Here is a 19,842-nt window from a genome sequence, read left to right as displayed (position 1 = left end):
ATTAGAGCTCCAACCCAGCTTCCGGTTTTGGGCAAACTGCTTGCGCATCCCTGTCACTCCTCAATGGTAATGTTTAGATGGATCTTTAGGAACTTCCCCTCGATTCTATTGGCTCTAACGGTTCAAAAGAGATGTCAATCATCAAAATCGACCGAGGGGGGCCAGAGATATGGCAAATCCACCCAAATGACCCCAGACGTGTTTTTTTTGCTAAACTTCTCTAAAAAGGTCAAATGTCACTTGTTTTGCATCAATCTTGATACAGGGTACTTATTATATGTTATCTACTATCCCATAATTCTGAGTACTTTTTTGTTTTTGGACGGACACTACAATTTAAATTGTTTTACTATGTTCAATCTGAATTTACTTTAAAATAAAAAAGATCTATATTGATTCTGATTTTTCTACATCCAACTCACAGGTTTATCATTGCTTTGAGAAAAAAGATTATTCATTTACCCCTTTTAGAAGTGAAGATATAGTAATTTGTTCTGGGAATGTCATTTTCGAGCCTGAGACCTGAAAAACAGGCTTGGGGCTTAACAGGTTAAAGGAGAAAAGGGCTGTGCCAAAGGGTTCAATATCTTGCCAAAGATCACTTCTGGATATTGATCGACGGGCCACCGCTCTACCGCCTGAGCTACAGCCGCCCCCTACCACAGCCACTCGATAATTCATCTTTATTGAAGAAAGATTAAAAAATACTTGCAACCTACAACTTTCTCCAATCTTTTCATAGTGAACTATTAGATAGTGCTATTTCTTTAAGAGAAAAATACAGCGTGCATCAAGGGCAGTCATTGCTTTGCTTAAAGGGTCTCAAGCCAAAAAGCGAAATAAAACGTGTTTACTGCATTCAAATATATTTAAATATTTCTTCAACTGTCTGTTATTTAAAAGTTAGAAGCTGAATTGTTTCATAGAAATGTTATACAGAGCTTTAGCAGGATTGCGATTGGCATGAATGTCATCAACACCCGAGAGGGGATTACGGTCTAATGCAGTGATGTAAACACCAACAGAGCCTTAGCATAATTATTCTACATGATATCTGAGTCAACACGTTTACAGCTGCTTTCTGCTGTCTGTCGGGACTTTGCTGATGTATTTTGGAACAATGCTTGAAAGCCTAAGAAGATTTGTTGAGGGGGAAATGTTTCCACTGTCTTCTTTAGTTGGCACACTTCAGTGTTATTGTGAGAACAGTATTGTGCACATAGTATAAGCTAGACATGCCATTGTCTGCAAAACACATCAAAGAGGAGCTATGAGAATGTACTTTGTCATTGGTTGTATTAAAGATTATAAAGTTATTTATAGTTGGGTAATGATAAAGTCAAAGGAAATTAGTTTAATTTAAACTTCTGACTGTGGCAGATTATATCTATCTAAATGTTCTCTTTTCATTTCAGGACATTCTTTGTGTTGTTAATAACCCCTCAACATCTTCACTTTACAACACTGAGTGCATCGGGGCATGCAGTAATGACAAAAGACTCTCATAATGCAGTCAATGCATGTCTTTATCTTTCTTTGTGTGTTTTTAATTGACAGCGATAATTTCTCTCCCACCTGAAAAAGACAATTAACTTTAGAAATTGGATTTAGTTGACGAGAAATGCATTCCTTTTGAAGTTCGGCAGTGTTTTAAATCTGTTTAGGTGTTAAGTAATGATAACGTTATCTTAACAAGTTTATGTGAAATTGCCTATCTAATATGAATTTAGACTGATTTATTTGCCACTACTTTGGTCTAAAACTAAATGTCTCCACTACTAAATACTATAGCAATCCATCTCGTAGTTACGAGATGGATTGCCATAGTATTTAGTAGATGCATTTGCATTGTGTTCCCCTCAGGGTGAATTGTAAATACCTTGGTGATCCATTCGCTTTTCCTCTAGGGCCGTCATCAGGTCAATTTGTCTGGGTTCATGACCAAAAACATGCTCAACTAATAATTAATACATACTTGACACTTAAAGGTGGGGTAGGTAATTCACTTCAGAAACACTTTTTGTTATATTTCATGGAATGCTCTTAAAATCCCGATAGCAATGCATATATTAAATGCTTTGACACTAAATACATACAAAAATGTCATCTGTGGAAGCTGTGGCGCTGTAAAAAGCACGACCAATCATCTGAGCCGGCCCAGCTAAAGTAACTGGATGGCCTACCTGCCTGTCAGCCTTCCATCTCGTGCACAAACTTATCTCGTGCTCTCATCGGTCATGTGTACGTTCGTGTGTGTTGGAGGAGGGGCTCTGTAACGGCCCGTCCACACAGCGGCGTGCGTTGACGCTTCACCATTCACTTTGAATGGGGTGACGTCACTTTTCGCCGAACTGCATTGTGGGAAGCGACGCGGAGCGTTGCTGGCATGGCTCGCTGCAAAAGTTGAGCAATGTGCAACTTTTGAAGCCTCGGCAGAAGCATCAGCCAATCTAATCATATGCCAGTACAAGCTCTAGCCAATCAAACCGCTGCTTGTGTATCAGGGGCGGGAGATTCATGTGATTGGTTGTTGGTCGAGTTTCAGACACGTCCGCCGGCAAGCTTCAACGCACGCCACTGTGTGGACGGGCCGTAAGGAAGTCTGAAGGAAGGGGCAGATTTTTTTTCGGCTGCGTAGTTTCAAATTCTAGCGCACTCGAGCTGGTTTCTCCATTCTTACCTACCCTACCTTTAAGATGCATTCATCTAATACGCAATTTTCTCAATGCAAATTTTAGTTTGTATGGCAACCTATCCTGCTAGTTTGCGCAGCTTAGCACAGCTGACATGTGAGTGGTTGCCCATTTGAAAGGTCAGCAGCAATCCAGGGCAAGTTGACATAATTTGAACCTTGAGTGGTGCTTGGCAACAACCACTGATGTTTAGGTCATGGGTTGATGCCTGGTCATTTTCAGAAGATATAAACATGCTGTCCCTAAATCCAGGATAGTCACCTAGCATTGTCATTGCAAAAGAGTTAGCGTGATGACATTAACATTTAGCTCAAGCACTACTCTGCTAAGGTGCAGAGTTGTGCTTAAAGGTGGGGTAGTAAGTTTCAGAAACCGGCTCGAGTGCACTAAAATTTGAAAGTACACAGCCGAAAAGAATCCGCCCATTCCTTCAGACTTCCTTACAGAGCACCTCCTCCAACACACATGAACGCGCACATGACGTCAGCAGACTGGTGAAAGTGGCCGCCTGTTGCTGGCGAGTCATTGAAATACTGCTGCAATGCGAGATGGAAGGCTGACAGACAGGGCGGCAATCCGATTGGTTGTACTTTTTACAGTATTACGGGTTCCACAGATGACATTTTTTTTTAATGGATTTTTTGTCAAAGCATTTAAGATATTCATTGCTATCGGGATGTTAAGAGCATTCCATGGAATATAACAAAAAGTGTATCTCGAGCCGGTTTCTGAAACTTACCTACCCCACCTTTAAGTGCTAGTTTAAATCTTATTTTAAATTCACAAAAAGTAAACATTTATTGAATCACCACTAGAGGTAGCTTTAGAGAAGTGTGTACATGTTTCTATACCCATATGATTGTGCCACATTTATAATGCAGCTAGATGCTAGGCTTATCTAATACATTGATAATATAAGTTGTATGTGCCTGAAAGCAGCTCTGTATTCCTTCTCATCACTATATTAACTGTTGTGATGAATGACTGATCACTTATCTTATTAGTAATATCTGGCCCTGTGGTTGATAAGGCTCTCGAACTCAACCCTGCCAAACATAGCTGTTAACAAAGGGCCACATTCAGTAGAGATCATTCACCAATGTCACTATAATCCTTAAACTAATGCCTGGGAGTGCAGATCCTCTAATCTGTAAAGCGCACAAGCTCATTAGAGCTACCACACGGAGACAACAAAGGGATCTCCGTGCAGAGTTTGCCGTCCGTGCTTTTGGTTAAAGCTGCACAATCAGCAGCTCTCAGCAGATGTGCTGGCATCCTCCGGAGGGAGCAGAGAGGGATTTGTGATGCCTTCAGAGCCATATTAGTTCATGTTTGTGTGAGCTGTGACATCTCTGGTCTGCTTAGTGTTTGCACATGGCCTTTAGCTGACTCAGAGTCAGACTGATGACGATGTAGCACCACATATGAGGATGCATTGCGCTCCATCTTTCTTTCGTTTCTCGGTATGTACCACAGTTATTTTGTCAATTTACAGTAATGTATTCAGTTAAATAACTTGTAAACAAAAGCTTTCTATCAATTGTAACCTTACATGACAGGCAGTTTTTGACGACCAGCTGTTATCATGACACAAACGGTTGGCAGATATAGTTTTTACAAGTGACGTGTAAATGCCATTGGGTACCATGAGTTAAAGTGGGTTGTTAAAAACGAATGAGGTCTTCAAAGAATGCGTTGCTGTGTTTATGATTACTACTGTAAGCGCTTGTTGATAATACATCAGATGACCTCTGCTGGATGCCAAAATATAAAAGTCTGAACAAACAGATATAACACAATAAGATGTTGATCTTTATACGTGGTCTCTATTAGAAACCATGCAAGGCGAACGAAAGTTCTTAATGGCCTCCTTTGTGTGGGATAACACTATTTTAACTTCCATATAATACTGTTCCTTATTCCTTCTTTCTTGTAGTATTGTACTCTTCAACTAGAAAAGATCAGACAGTAGCCTACAGTTACCTATCCTATCTTAGAGCATCTTGCAAAACACACCCTATAATTGTAGAGCAGCATAATTAAACATCAAGTAAGTTACCATGTAAATATTCCACAGTAATCCATGTCTACATGAAAAAAGGACAGTCATGTTGCAATTTTTTTTTTTACATGTTCCATTCGTAACATTAAAACATAGTATTTTGTGCAAACCCAAAACAATATAAAGGTCCAGGTTAGGCAATTATTATCCGTGATTAAAACTATATTTTCCTGACCTCATTGTTTATTTGAGGTGAACAGTGGAGCCTGAACTACCCATAACATATTGAGCTCTATGATTAAAACCCTGTTCAAAGGTCAGACTGGAGACACTTTGTTTTTCTTTATGCCAGTTCAGTCTGTTAAGATTATAGAGAAGTCGACAAAGTAGCAGTCAGAACAACTGGATGGATTGGATGACTTGGCTATCCTTTCTAAGAAAGACTGCCACTCTTTAAACTACCAATGAATGTTTAGTCTTTCGAGACTACAATTATTTTCACTGCATAAAAGGAGAAAACTTAATTCGATGTATTAAAAACAGTTTATCTAAAATGGTTTAGATTGGCTCAGTGGGAGAGTCCTTTGACATTTCCTTTACAACCACCATGAAGTAGACATTTGTTGTTCTGAGTCAAATGTATTGACAACTATTGGATGGATTGGCTGGACATTTGGTACAAACATTCATATAAAACGTGCAACACCCTCATCTGAGTCCTACTAGAAGGTGGAAAGCGGCGCATAATAATAATAAGACCTACAAATAAAGAACAGACATCGCATCAAAGACAACAGACATATTTTCCAATGCAGGACCAGAGTACATACACTTATTCACATTCCGCTTCATATAGTCCCATCTTTCTTAATTTATACAATTTCTTTAACTGAAAAATACAAATACAATTCTTTAGATCCTTCTGTTGAGAATTCCACAATTTCACACCAACCACCGAAATACACATTTGCTTTAGAGTAGTCCTTGCATAAGGATGCTTAAGATGAAATGTCCTTCTGTGGTCTTCCTTGTCTGATCCAAAAACAAACAACTGTTGTAAATATACTGGTAACATTCTGCTTGTTGCCCTGAGCATTACTGATAATGTCTGCAGCTCAACTATCTCTTTGAGTTTCAAGAGTCCTGACTTAAAAAACAGTCTGTTGGTGTGTTCTCTTGAATCAGCTTTATGTATTATTCTTACTGCCCTTTTCTGTAATATTGACAATGGCTTTATGTTGCTCATATACGTGTTGCCCCACACTTCTATACAGTAAATATATGTTTTGGTGTTGTTGTGTTTTTCTTTTCTTTTCTTTCCGTTAACTGTGAAGTGGGAAATAAGTATTTTTTTGTGTTTCTCTTATTATCCTAAGATACCGTTATGTTTGGCTGTGAATACGTTTGTCTGTGAAAAAGAAATATGAAGGACAGACCATCTATTTCTATATTAAAGGTGCTAAACATCAGCATGTGAACAGAATCGTAGTGAGCGGCCTTGCTTGGCTGTAATTCTAATTGTTGTTAGTAGCAGACGTGGTAGCTTAAATGTCACATTCTTCAGATTGCCTTGTTGTAATCATAACTGCCATTTTGTTTATACTGTAGCTGCTATAGCAAAACCTGCCAAATGGTCTCTGTGTTTTTGCCTGAACCACATGGGTTGCGTAGTATGCGTGGAACACATGTGAAGTCTTAAATTAAAAGTGGCCACCGCGTGACCTATTTACTCTGGTCCATACACCATATTCTCATTCTTCAGGGCTCCCCTTCGGACCACATCCCTGGGGTCTTCTGGAGCCGAGTAGAACATTTGAATTGGATGAATGGTGACAGATTTTATGAGTGCACCTTCTGCCTCTGAGGTACTTGGACTCTGTTTCTAACATGCATACATTTCCTGTTTTGCTTCCCAACATCTTGAAAAACAGACACTTGTTGTCCTTGTGTCTTGTGGCTTTGTTTACCTGACCCGAGCATCCTCCAATGAAATGTGACAAATCTGCTTAGCTCTGTTGTGCCGTTAGATTAGTCAGGATGTATTGTTTAAGTTTGAGGCTCCTCCTTCTTGTGAGCTCATAAAAAAACAAGGCGAAACCAACATTTCCAATTGGACTTTGTTTATTTTGCTTTAATAATACCAACGTGCAAGTCAAATCTTAGATGCGCATTCCACATGTTGTTCATAAAGAGCTATTTACTGCTTGACTTTGTGTTTTGAAAGGTACACTGAACATGTTCGGGATCTGCGGATTTGTTTGTTTTGGTTTAGGAAAAATCGTAATGATCTTAACTTTAAGTACTATGACAAACAATTATACGTGAGGTTATTAGATGTGATAAGGAGTAAAGTCACAAGGTGACATTAGGTTGAATAACTTTTTAGTTGATGAACCGTTTAAGTCGTTTTGTTTTACCAAACATCTTTTCAAATCTGAGGATTAAACAAAGAAAAAGCATCAGCACATTCATTGATAATAACAATAAATATTTGTTGCCTTATCTGAATTATTCTACTCAATCTACTGGGGTTTTACTCTAGTTTTCACAACAAACTACCCACCAGCATGTCTTGAACATGTAAACCAGTCTCACAGAATCACTTTAAAGATTTAAACCTCATCCTGATCTAATCATATTAAGATTAAAGTGTGTGGCCACTGCGTCCGTATGGTGACATGTTGCCTGTTTCCCCTGCTGAGCTTCAAGTAGTCCTGCAGGTTTAAACTCAGGATTGGCCACAACTGAATCACATACTCCCTTACAGCTTGCCTTCCTTTGAATCCAAGATGTCTGGTTCATAATGTGTCTGTTTCCTGGTCATCCCTGCTGGTAAATGTATGAGACATGAACTGTCTGTGCAAGAAATATCTGTGTCTGAGCAATGAAACATTTACTGAAGGAGTAAGAGATGGGCTTCACTGTTTAACATCCACTTCAACACTTTGAAGTCACTTTTAATAAAGCGTCACTAGATAATTACTGGAACTATTCAATCAGGGAGCGTGCCACAGATTTATTCAATTAGGAGTGCTTGCATGCATAATAAAAATGTGGTTTCAGCTGCTGTATATATGAATCACTGTGACAGAGCTGGGGAAGGATTCACGCTAATGAAGTATGGAAATAAGTAGTAGGGATGATTGAGGAGAGGGCTTTCCTTGAATGTATTATATTTCAGTATATTTGAACAAAGATTATTATATATTTGTGCAAGACAAAATCATAAATCATTATTGCAGAGTTAATATGGTGAAAGAAAACCGTCTGTCCACTGTCTGTCTTCTGACTTCACATTCCTCTCATTCCCGGTTCTCCTTACTCATTTTCCTTCACAACCACAAGAGACTGCTTGCTCTGTCATGGCTCCCAGTAACACTGGCATCTCATTTAAAGGCAGCAGCCCGGCTCTGCATCCATTAGTTCAGGAGAGGGAGGGAGGAAAGGCTTTGGAGGGAGGGAAAATGACGACTATTTAAGGGTTGGTGTTTAAGCAACGGGGGTCTGACCTAAACTACTCCTCACACTTTAAAAGACATTTACTCCCACTCTCTCTCTCTCCCTCTCTGTGATTCTCCCTCACCCTCTGTCAGTAAAAGAGCTCCAGTGTGAGCTGTGAGGAAGATAAGGAAGCTGAGGGAGGATTGACTGACAGAGCTGCCACCTTGCTGAACAAGCTGCGAGACGGAGCAGTGACACAACAGAGCAAAGCATCATATATCTTGGCTTCAATGCATTTGTGAAGACCGTGAGGTGTGCCTCATCTTACCTGCACGGGCGTGGGTCAAGAAGATTGCAGAAACACAGGTAAGAAGATACTTTCATTTGCAATTTCATGTGACAAAAAAGGCAGTTTTCCTGACTTTTCTTTGCTTCTCTGAGATAAATTCCCTTTCAAAAGTAATATTTTATAAAAATAGTAGTAGCATACCTTTTTGTTGGCATTACATTTTGGTCAAGCACAGGTTACACCAGAGGGCTTTGATTATAGCTTAGCGGTACATTCTTGGTGTGTACTGCAACTTCTTCCCCAGTCAGACTCGCAAAGCAGCCAGTGCAGGATCAGAAATTATAACTGACTGCTGAGGGAGTACATGTGGAAGCTTTGATCGTCTTAGTAGGAAAGGGCCAGCAGCCAGCACGCTTCATGCCAAAAATGATCCTGTCAAGTTTTTGTGAGGTCATTGATCAATATTCCAAAAACTAAAAATACAAAAACGTCCATCTGCGTGTGTTTGTGTGCAAGTATCCCTTTGTCTGGGTAGCTTTTGCAGCCTGATGATTCATCACATTACTTTCTGCAATGCAATTTAGTTTTCATTGTGTGTCATTATTCCATATTCCATTAAATGAAAGGGAAAAACGGGTGGCAGGATTTGCCAACGTGGGCAGGGAGAAAAAAAGTACTTCATCCATTCAGTCCATTAGCGCTGCTTAATTGAAATTCAAGTCTGGTTTATGGTGGTTTTCACTCGTGAGCATTTCAGCCGAGGAAGATTATAATCATTTAGTTCCTCTGAGCTTTTTATTTTATCCCACAGCACATCTATAAATGATCGTCCCATTGGTAACTTTTCACTCCAGCTTTACTGCTATGTGTCTGTGCTGCAGTGAGGAAGGTGTCTGTGTGAAACAAACCTCTGTCAGGGACAGCTGGTTTAGTAGCTGCTGCACTCTAAAGGTGTGTTGGTTAGGGCGGGAGGCTGTGCACAGATGGCTGTTTTGTAATTAGTTTAATTTCTGGCTGATTCATATTGGCTTTTTTTCTCTTGGTCATTCACAAACAACAACACTAGAGCTGCAAAATGTCAAATTATGTATTATTATTTTTGTTTAGCATTACAGCTATAGACTAGGGCTGAAAACTATTTGTTCTGTATTGAATATTTAATTAATAATTTCTTCAGCAGATGAACAGTTCTTTTTGGAGTTTTAGACCTTCAGAAGTGCTATGGGTCTGTTTTCCTATGAGAGGGACCTCCTTTATTGGGATAATCCAACCAATAGTGTCACATTCAATGGGTGGCTGTAACACACCAAGATATGCTGCAATGTGCAACCTAACCAAATATATTGTGTTGCCTAAATGACTAAGAAAGCTTATATATATATATATATATATATATATATTCTGATTTTTTGCTTTTTTCTCACTCATAATAATAATTTTAACATAATTTATAAAAAAAAAGAAAAAATATCTCAAATAGTCTGTCATGTTCAACAGGGGCAAGAAGAAGCTTAAAAAAACTGTTCTGGTCTTACCCCCTTAGCATACATTTTCCTTTTAAATAAAATATTAGGTCATCGTCATCAACGACATGTTTGTCTTGTTAATTTGTTTGTTTGTTTTTTATAAAACAATCAGAAAGAAATTACTTTCACAATTACAAAAAATAACAAATGGGATTGTACAGGTCCTGTTCATAACCATTAATGATTTGGCTCCTAAATAATACTTTCAGTCTAAATAGACTTGTACAATATTTCAGTGCATCGTTACAGTTATTCCACAGACTAACACCTTTTGATGAGATGCAATGCAGTTTGGCATTTGTTCGTACGGGTGGTTTTTTGAAAATGCAGTTTCCTCTCAACATGTGCATGCTTTCTCTCTGTGTGAAAAGTCCCTGGATATTTGTAAGGTAGGTAATTGTTGATTTGCGGCTTTGAACATCATTTGAATAGTTTTACCAGGTCTTGTAGTTTTAGTGTTTTTAGTTTGATGAACAATTGATTTGTTGGTTCTCTGTACATAGTTTTATGTATAACTCGTATGGCTCTTTTTTGCAGGATGAAGATAGGATGTGTATTTGTTTTATATGTGTTCCCCCAAACTTCCACACAATACATCATGTATGGAAGTATGAACTGCTCATATGAAAGGAATACAAATGTGTCTCCTATTACAAATGTTTAAGCTTTTTCTTGTTGATTGAGAAGAGACTCCATAATTGCAGATATAAACTGAAGTCTGCGCCCTTTTCAGGCTCACATGGGAACACATAAAGCTCAGGTTTATTATTGTTAAAGAACCGCTTCAGGATATCTGTGCAGCAGTGGGGGAATGTGCAATCTGCTAATGAGGTGTTGCAACTTCTGTTATTGTTCTATTGGCTACACCAACTAGTCCAATTAACTTTTCTTAAGAAGATGTCCAGCTGTTCCAGATGCTATGAGAATCAGACCTTACCAACAAAAAAAAAGAACCGGTAAATTATCACAGATGGACAAACAAGCAGATTCACGATGATGACACTCCTTTATCAGCCGCAAATGATTTCCATGAGTGTGTCCAGACATGCTGCACTTGTGTTGCTCTTATTCATGTGAAATAAAGACCAAAATCAGTCCTTAACTGAATAATTGCACAGATAGAGATGATCAAAGACGACAAATGATGCATGCAGGGGCACTTTCAGTTTGTGTGGAAACAGGACAAGTAACTCATTTTATTTTCTTTAACTGAGAGAAACAGATGTCTTAAGACCAGGGCCAAGATTCCCGGTTTCTCTTTTCCACGCGGGAAAGTTCCCATCCCGCTGCCAGCATGGGGGAAGGATACTTAAGCTACACCAATTCTGGATTATAGCTTAGTGAACAGTTTAAATTGATTTAAATTTTTTTACTCACATTTTCTTCCCATGTCCAGAATTCACATGTCCTTAGTCAACCCATGGTCGATGTATTCTTGGCTTTTTACTGTAAGCACTCTGGCTACAATATCGAGTCCTTCTTGTATAAAAATCATATTTGTAATACTTTACAACATCTTCAGCTGAAAAATGAGTACCGAGGATCACAAAGGATTCTTACTTTACCTCTAAGACCGCAAATGATCAGTCTCTGTGTCTTGTAAAGTTTTCTAGAGGGAGACGCAAAACATATTGACAGCCCAAGTGTTTAGATTTACAACACCAGCTATAACATGCCTTTTATACTACCACTCACCAGATGTGCGAGAACTTGTGAAACCCAAGCTGAGTTTTATATATGTGTCTTTAGGCAGTGAAGGCATGCAAAGATGCTGGTGAGGAGAACAAAAGGTCAGGTCAAATGTCAAGAGGAGAAGGAAAGGAAAGAGTGTTAATTAGGGGTTCAAAGGCACTGAGGGTAATGGAAAAATATGTGTCGTTTGACTCAGGTAATGCATCGAGCTGCGTGTCAAATATTACCAAATGAAAACAAACCAAAATGGAAATGACATAATTCAGATGTCATGGAACTCCTGATCTGCATAAAATTGCTACTGTCGACTAGGGCTGTATCCGAATATTCGTTCGTTGGAGTACTATTGGGGTTTCAATTTCGTTATTCGGATATTCGTTTCGTTTGTTTTCCCGTTTTTTTTTTCAAATTGAATTTATTGAAATCTCCAATATCAACATAAGAGCTTGTGCCTCTTCGAGGGGTGCTAACACTTAACCATAAACGTTATTGTTTACTTTCTCCGTCTTTATGTAGATATTACTTTTCTCCGTTAATCTTCGTCACGTTGTTTCCAAAGCAAAAACAACTTCCTGTCAACAGCGCTAACTCTCCTTCAAAATAAAAGCATGTCCATAAATAGGAAGCCAAGCCAAATTACACAAGACATATTACAACTTCAACGAAAGTAACAAACACAATGCGATATATCCCTTTCAATTTCAAAGAACACAAATTGGGTTACATTAACAAATAACTATAAAACAACAATACTGTAGAATAACAAAATGAATGCCGTGAATACACCGAAATACACGTGTTGAAGCGGTTCGCTGCTGATTACTACGCACGGGCCGAATATTCGAATATTCGCTGCTGATTACTACTGAATATCCGGAGCCCGAAAAATGGTATTGTCGACTTGCTGTATTCAAAGACCGTAGGTCATTAGCCCGCAACCTTTGCTCAACTTCTCTCACATTCTGCTCTGATATTTCCTGCTGCCTAAAGTGCTTTTTCCAAAATATAAATTCCTAACCGAAGAATGTATTGCATCCTGTTTATAACTTTTCATATTTTGGACCAAAGATGAAAACAGAGCAGACTCAGCCTGCCCATTAATCCAACACCTTTCAGTCGTTAATTGTAAAAACAGACAAGAGACTAATTTCTCACTCAGAAGTCTACTGAATTCTGATAATATAGAGGATATTTAGAGCCTGAGGTTTCGGGTGAAAGGTAGACACAGGGTCAAGGCATGGGTTTACATTTTGAAAGCGGTGGGAGGCTAAACAGCGGGTATGTTTGTGCACGTTTTGGGTCCAATTTCTTTCATCTTTTGACTAATTGCTAAATTATGAAGCATGTTTGGTTCTTGGAAAAAGACAGCTTTCTTCTCTCCTTGTAACAACTTCATATATTCTTCCCTCATGTTTTGACTTATTATGGTTATACTTGTTTCCTTACTTCTCTTCCTGTTTAGAAACTCGTTTCATGTAGGCTTTTTTGTGTCTCTTTGACTTCCTTGTGTGTTTTTGCATTTGATGAAGTTGCTTTTTCATGTGCGGGTGCCATGACCTGTTTTGATTGTGTGTCTTGAGTATAAAATATGTTCTTTGTTGAAATAACCAAGTAGTAAGGAAAAGGTGACTGCAGTCATGGTTACATTGAGATGTACTGAAGCTGAATCGTTGTGGAACATCTGCTTTTGTTCCCTGGAAGATAAGGTTCAGCTTTGTCTCAATATATAGTTTCAAAAAGTCTTCATGGGAAACTAAATCCTGGTGCTCCACATGTCTTTTCATAGCTATCACTGCCTGAACAACTCCCTTCTGGAAATCATTTGTGAGCATGTGCAAACTTCTGTCAGCCACCAGTCCAAAAATCTGGACAAAATCCTGCATCACTTACAGAGATGATACCCGATTTATAGAGGTATAGTTTGCAGCTTCCCAGACATAGCAACAGACGTGCATTTGAACCTGAGGTCATACATCCTGTGAGGAAGAGTCCTGTGCACAGATACATTATGTCATTTGCACTCACTGTGGGGCTTTCTATTGATTTTCAGTATTCTTACTCAGGTTTTTCGGAAACTCAGTAATCCGAAGAGGCTTTCCTACGCTGAGCCTCCCACAAATTATAGCGTTCTTGGTGTCCAGCTGATGAAGTCATCGTGGGTGAGAAGGAGATCTGTGCATGGGATATATGTTGCCTATTTTGTTATATATGCTGTATCATGGAAAACAGCTGAGACTTTCGAACATGTGCATTGTGAAAGAAATTGATGGGCCAGAACAACTGTACATTCCTTGGTGTTGCAAACACTCTATTTCCATTGGGTAATCCAGAAAACACAAGTGAGAAAGTGTGAACACATGGAATGGCTGTTGACCTTTTTAAAAGTTCTGCGAATGTGAAGACTATTTGCAAAGCAGCAGTGTCTTTGTTTACCGTAGCAAAATCAAACAAAGATGATATCACTCACTTATCTCTATGTTTGGACTCATTTACCTACAGTAGCTTGTAGTATTATGTTGAGTGCAGTGACTCAGTTATTTATGTTGCACAAACTGTAAATAATAATCACACTTACTTGTGTGGTCCACGCTAGCCTGGAGTTGGTTTAATTAGTGTTAAGGGATTCTGGTACTTCTGACTGGACTCTGCTGTTTGTTCCAGTAAACATGTGTTTATGTTTGTTGCATCGTTGAAGTGGAATTTATAAAGATGTAGTTAAATCTCCAAAACAGTGGGAAAAACACTTCATAGTAATCCATTGTTTAGCAAACTGCAGTGCAGGTCAATTCTCAGACCCTTTTCATGTATGAGTTTATTTTTTAACACCAAAAGATTGCTATTTACAAAAGCACTGGGCTTAAAACAATGATAGGCAAGAACCTGGCAATAGGATTTATGATACACGTTTTTTTTAAATCTGCTTTAAACTGGAGTTAGTCTGTGAAATGGCTTCTCAGTCAGGTTGGGTCATATATACACATCAATAAACAGTTACACATTGACCATATTTACTTATTATTCTGTAAACGTTTTACATTTAAAGTTCTGCTTTAGGTGAAACATGGGTTTTTGGCTTGTGACCTCATTGCATCTATGTGCATTTGCATATCAGTCAGTAAGTAGAGAGCATTTCAACCAAATACTTTGATTGTATTTGTTATATTAAAATATTAGGAAAAATATGACATTTATAGGGGCCTATAACTGTTTCAGTTATCCAAAGATTATTGGAAAATCTGGTGTTCTATTCTGTTAACAGACAGAATATTAGGTTCATAAAAAAAAACTTTTAGTTAACTAATTGATTGGTTGAATGAAGTTTGAAGTATTGGTCTATTGTTGCAGCTCTACATCCCAATACAAATGCATCTGTAATAAAATGCTTTCTTTCTGTTTTCCAGAACTTTCATCTTAAATGAGGATTGGCCTTTAGTCAGAGTTAAATCGGATATTTTTTTAAATACATCAACGTCCCACATCATCTAGCATGGGTGCACGAGGCATTCTGGGCTGCCTCCTCCTGACTGCTTTGCTCAGCTTATCAAATGCCGGGCTCGTGAAGAAAATCCTCCGGCATCGACGACAGACTCTGGAATCCCCTAAAAAAGGACATAACATCACGCTCCCCAGTGCGGACCGTCCTGTAGTTTTCAACCACGTCTATAACATCAATGTTCCTGCCAGTGCCCTGTGCTCGGAGGATGTGGACACTCCAGAGAGTACGGACCTCCATCCTACAAATGCAGCAGTCGTTTCAGGCCTTCCCGGGACTGAGCACACAGTCAATGGGGAGAACCAGATCGTCTTCACCCACCGTATCAACATACCACGACGGGCCTGTGGCTGTACTGACGACATGCCCGGCCTGAAAGAGCTCCTAAGCCGACTGGAAATGCTCGAGGGAGAAGTTTCAACACTTAGAGATCAGTGCGGCAGTTCACAGGTCACAGGTAGGTGTCATTTGTCTTTCATGCTTTGTCTGGTATGTAGATTCTAGACAGTTCAGTAAAAATATTCCTTTGTTCCCAATGTCATTGTAAAGTGCTAAACTAAGAATACCAAATGGCACATCTGTTCAATTCATCTGTTGAGGAATTCCAATTGGGGAGTGTGATACTTCCATCTTCTTTACAGTTGAATGTTTTTTTTTCTTTTGATTAAATGACATGACATTCATGCTGACTATGAATTAATGTCTTCTTCCATAATATTTGCTAAAATAAGCTTTTGACCCTTTCTGACTAATGCAATCTTAAAGGATTGATTTATTATTCTTATTCCGTTTCTTAGTTAGAGAGGAGATGGATGCCAGTCTCAGCTAGAGCCAGCCACTGATTAGCTTAGCATAATCACTGGAAATAAGGGACATGGCACGAGTCGAAGAAGTAATCCTGCCGATAACCTGCCTTTTTAAACTGTTTTCTATTTTTCCTTTTACATGTTTAATTCATCAAAAGCAGTACATACATAGAGCGGTATCAATATTCTTGATACTTGCTAATTCTCAGGAAAGTGAATAAGCAATTGCTTTATTGAAAGAAGCTCACAAGCTGATTGTATTCAAACATTTCAAAATTGTAATACAAAAGAGATGATATTCCAAAAAACGTTTGTTAAAAAAAATCTTTCTACTTTCTTATCAAAGGTAAGTTGGGAACTAAACCCTACTGCAGTGGTCATGGGAACTACAGCACTGAAACCTGTGGCTGTATATGTGAGCCGGGCTGGAAACCACCCAACTGCTCTGATCCCGAGTGTCCTAATGACTGCCAGGACCGGGGCCTCTGCGTTGGCGGAAAGTGTGTGTGCTTCAAGGGATTCACCGGAAAGGACTGCGCACTCGACGACTGCCCTGTGGACTGCGGTACATACGGCCAGTGTGTGGGAGGTGAATGCATCTGCTCCTATGGTTACTATGGCGAAGACTGCTCTCAAACCAAGTGCCTCAACAACTGCCAAGGCCGTGGCCGCTGTGAAGACGGAGACTGCGTTTGTGATGAACCCTGGACTGGCCCTGACTGCTCTGAACTCATCTGCCCCAAAGCCTGCTATGACCGTGGACGCTGCGTGAATGGTACCTGCTACTGCAATGAGGGGTTCACCGGGGAGGACTGTGGAGAGCACACCTGTCCCAACAACTGCCTCAGTAATGGTTACTGTGTAGATGGCAAATGCGTGTGCGCTGCCGGCTTCAATGGAGAGGACTGCTCTCGAGTTATATGCCTCAACGACTGTAACGACAGAGGTACGTGCTTCAACGGGATGTGTATCTGCGATGCGGGCTATCAAGGCGCAGACTGCAGCCAGTTAGCATGCCTCAACAACTGTAACAACAGAGGCCAGTGCATAAACGGGCAATGTGACTGCGATGTTGGTTTCCAGGGAGATGATTGCTCTGAGCTTTCCTGTCCAAATGACTGCCGGCACAGGGGGCGCTGTGTGAACGGCCAGTGTGTGTGCGAGGAGGGCTTTGCTGGTGAGGACTGCAGCATCAGGACCTGCCCTTCAAACTGCTACGGCCGCGGTGAGTGTATCAAGGGGCGTTGTGTGTGTCATTCAGGCTTCACCGGTGAGGACTGTGCTGAGCTTAGCTGCCCTAACAATTGCCAGAACCGCGGCCGATGCATCGATGGGCAGTGTGTTTGTGATGAAGGCTTCAGTGGGGAGGCCTGTGGTCAGAAAGCTTGTCCCAACGACTGCCTGGCCCGGGGTTCCTGCGTCGACGGCAAGTGCATCTGTCCGGAAGGCTACTCGGGAGACGACTGCTCTGTGCACGCCTGCCCAGGTGACTGCAACAACAGGGGACACTGTATCAATGGAAAGTGCACGTGTGAGGCTGGATATGAAGGGGAAAGCTGTGCAGACCTTAGCTGCCCCAACAACTGCCAGGACAAAGGCCACTGTGAGAACGGACAGTGCGTATGCGATGAGGGATACATCGGAGAAGACTGCTCAGAAGGTAAGAAGCCATGTTAAGTTCACACAAAAAATAAAATATTTGGCAATCCGCAAATCCTGAATGTTTCCATGTGTTAAGTATATGTACTATTCATTTAAATCCAGAGTGATGTCACTTCCTCCCTTTCTCCAATTTCTCTCACCACTCTTGATATAAACTATTTCAGTGAACATAGTTTTCATAGTCAATGTCTGCATTTGTTCGCAATATGGCAGTTCTTGACACCACAGCTGGTGTTTGAATTAGCTCCGCTTGGTGGATTGAGGGCGTGAGAAACTGTCAAAGAAAACACACCCCTCCTTTCGTTCTTTTTTTCCAGTGTCTTCTCCGAAGGACCTTACTTTAGGCGAGGTCACCCCTGACACGGTGGACCTGAACTGGGAAAACGAGATGCTGGTAACAGAGTACCTTGTGACGTATGTGCCCACCAGAACTGGTGGTCTTCAACAAGAGTTCATTGTGCCAGGAGACAAAACTGCTGCCACCGTCAAAGAGCTTGAGCCTGGCATCGAGTATCTGATCAGTGTCTACGCTGTTCTAAGCAACAAGAAGAGCATCCCCGTCAGTGCGCGGGTGGCAACAGGTATATGCTAGTTTATTGTAAAAAAGAAAAGAAAGAAGAAGATGTATCCTAGCTACCAATAATCAGTAAATAATGTATTTTGTTCATCCCTGCAGCACTTCCACAGCCAGAGGGTTTAATCTTCAAATCAGTGAGAGAGAGCTCTGTGGAGGTGATGTGGGACCAGGTGGACATCTCCTTTGATGGCTGGGAGATCTATTTCCGCAATACGGTCAGTCTGTCCTATCTCCTTTAAAGGCTTGCACAGGATTTTATTAAGTGACAGGGGAAAATGTGATAAAGCTCCTCAAGCTTATTGGAAGTCTCAGCAAAACATGGATTTATTTCAGTGCTAAAATTGCTTTGACATATGGGAAAAACCTCAGAGAGGGCAAGTCCGGATGTCATAGAATTGTGGGTAAATCTGCTGCTTAGAATTCCAGCCAGTAATTCTTCGAGAATAAGTTACTGTGTCAGCTGATAATTCAGAAGCTTTTTCACATTTTGTAGCTGCTGCAGAGTATTAACCTATTTTTATATATGCATGTCTTCTCCTGACCATGTTCATTTTGATATTAGGCTTTGGGATGTAGATTACCACACAACCAGTCTCTGTACTTTCACATTCCTGTGTAGCGTGTTGATGTGTTTTGCATTGATGTGCCAACAGTGCTAATTTGTTTGCATGCAGCTTTGTTTTTTTGTATGCTCTCTACCTGACTTCTAACTTATTATTACAATAAGGAACTTTAAACATGAGTCGCAAGAACTGGTAGTGTGGCCTCTTAAGATTTAACTGAGTAAATATTACCCCAGGTTGATTTCTTCTGGAAAAAGCTGATTAGTTGCACATTTTCACAACAAATACACAATAATAATAATTCAATCCAAACTTTAATTTAACAAAACTCTAATCTCCGTGTTTCAATTTAAATGTTCAAAATATAAAAATATATAATTGTCACTGCTGAAGAATACACCTTGAACTCAACTGCATGCACACAGAGAAAGTAATGTCTTCTCTACCATTACTCAGCATGTACTGTCACATCAATGTTTTTTTTAAATACATATCAACTTAAAGGAAATAATTATACATTTTCAATAATGCATTTATTTGTTTCCTCGATTAGATTTAGACAATAAAGATCCAAACCGCTTTCCTAACTTTTTGAATTTGAAATGCCAGCATAAAAGCTAGTAAGCATTTTCCAAACAAAAAATGCCATGACTCTAGATAGTGACCTGCTGGATGTAAACTTGACTTGTAGAATAGTTCAGCCTACTGCAGTTAGTGCATGTTAACCTGTTTTTCTCCCAGTAACCTATGTGCTAGTCCTGAACAGGATGTTTCACATTCGTTTGTGCATTATGTATCCTTGCAGAAAGAAGAAAATGGAAAAATCGTGAGCACCCTTCCACCTGATCAAAACCAGTTTATCCAGTCAGGACTTGGACCAGGACAGGAGTATGAAGTCTCTGTTAACATCATCAAGAACAACACAAGAGGACCCCAGACAATTGAAAAAGTCATGACCAGTGAGTTTGTGTCTGTAAACTTAAATTTATTTTTGCATTATTAAGAGTGAACAGGTGAGATTAGATGTTCAAAATCATGCAGTTTCTACCTAAATCAAAGTTCAAACTGTATGATTATGTAATTTCTCTGTTCCCTATG

At 39.8% G+C, this 19,842-nt stretch overlaps 1 protein-coding gene across 4 annotated transcripts in view; it reads left to right on the top strand.

Moving 5' to 3' along the window:
- The window catches only part of zmp:0000000846 (tenascin), a 58,719-nt gene that overhangs the window by 17,698 nt on the left and 21,179 nt on the right, over window positions 1-19,842 (top strand). For 2 of the 4 annotated variants that reach the window (XM_034238857.1, XM_034238856.1), the window contains exons 3-9: window positions 6,458-6,560; window positions 8,289-8,502; window positions 15,045-15,593; window positions 16,289-17,602; window positions 17,922-18,185; window positions 18,281-18,396; window positions 19,550-19,703. In XM_034238857.1, the coding sequence (XP_034094748.1) occupies window positions 15,131-15,593; window positions 16,289-17,602; window positions 17,922-18,185; window positions 18,281-18,396; window positions 19,550-19,703 (2,311 nt within the window). In that variant the 5' untranslated portion in view covers window positions 6,458-6,560; window positions 8,289-8,502; window positions 15,045-15,130. Of the gene's footprint in view, window positions 1-6,457; window positions 6,561-8,227; window positions 8,503-15,044; window positions 15,594-16,288; window positions 17,603-17,921; window positions 18,186-18,280; window positions 18,397-19,549; window positions 19,704-19,842 lie in introns of those variants that run through there. The other 2 variants (XM_034238855.1, XM_034238858.1) reach the window with 2 other exon arrangements.

This window comes from Gymnodraco acuticeps, unplaced genomic scaffold (assembly GCF_902827175.1).
Source record: "Gymnodraco acuticeps unplaced genomic scaffold, fGymAcu1.1, whole genome shotgun sequence".
Lineage (NCBI taxonomy): Eukaryota > Metazoa > Chordata > Actinopteri > Perciformes > Bathydraconidae > Gymnodraco > Gymnodraco acuticeps.
Note: the sequence above shows the minus strand (reverse complement) of the source record. Positions and strands in the feature narration are given on the sequence as shown.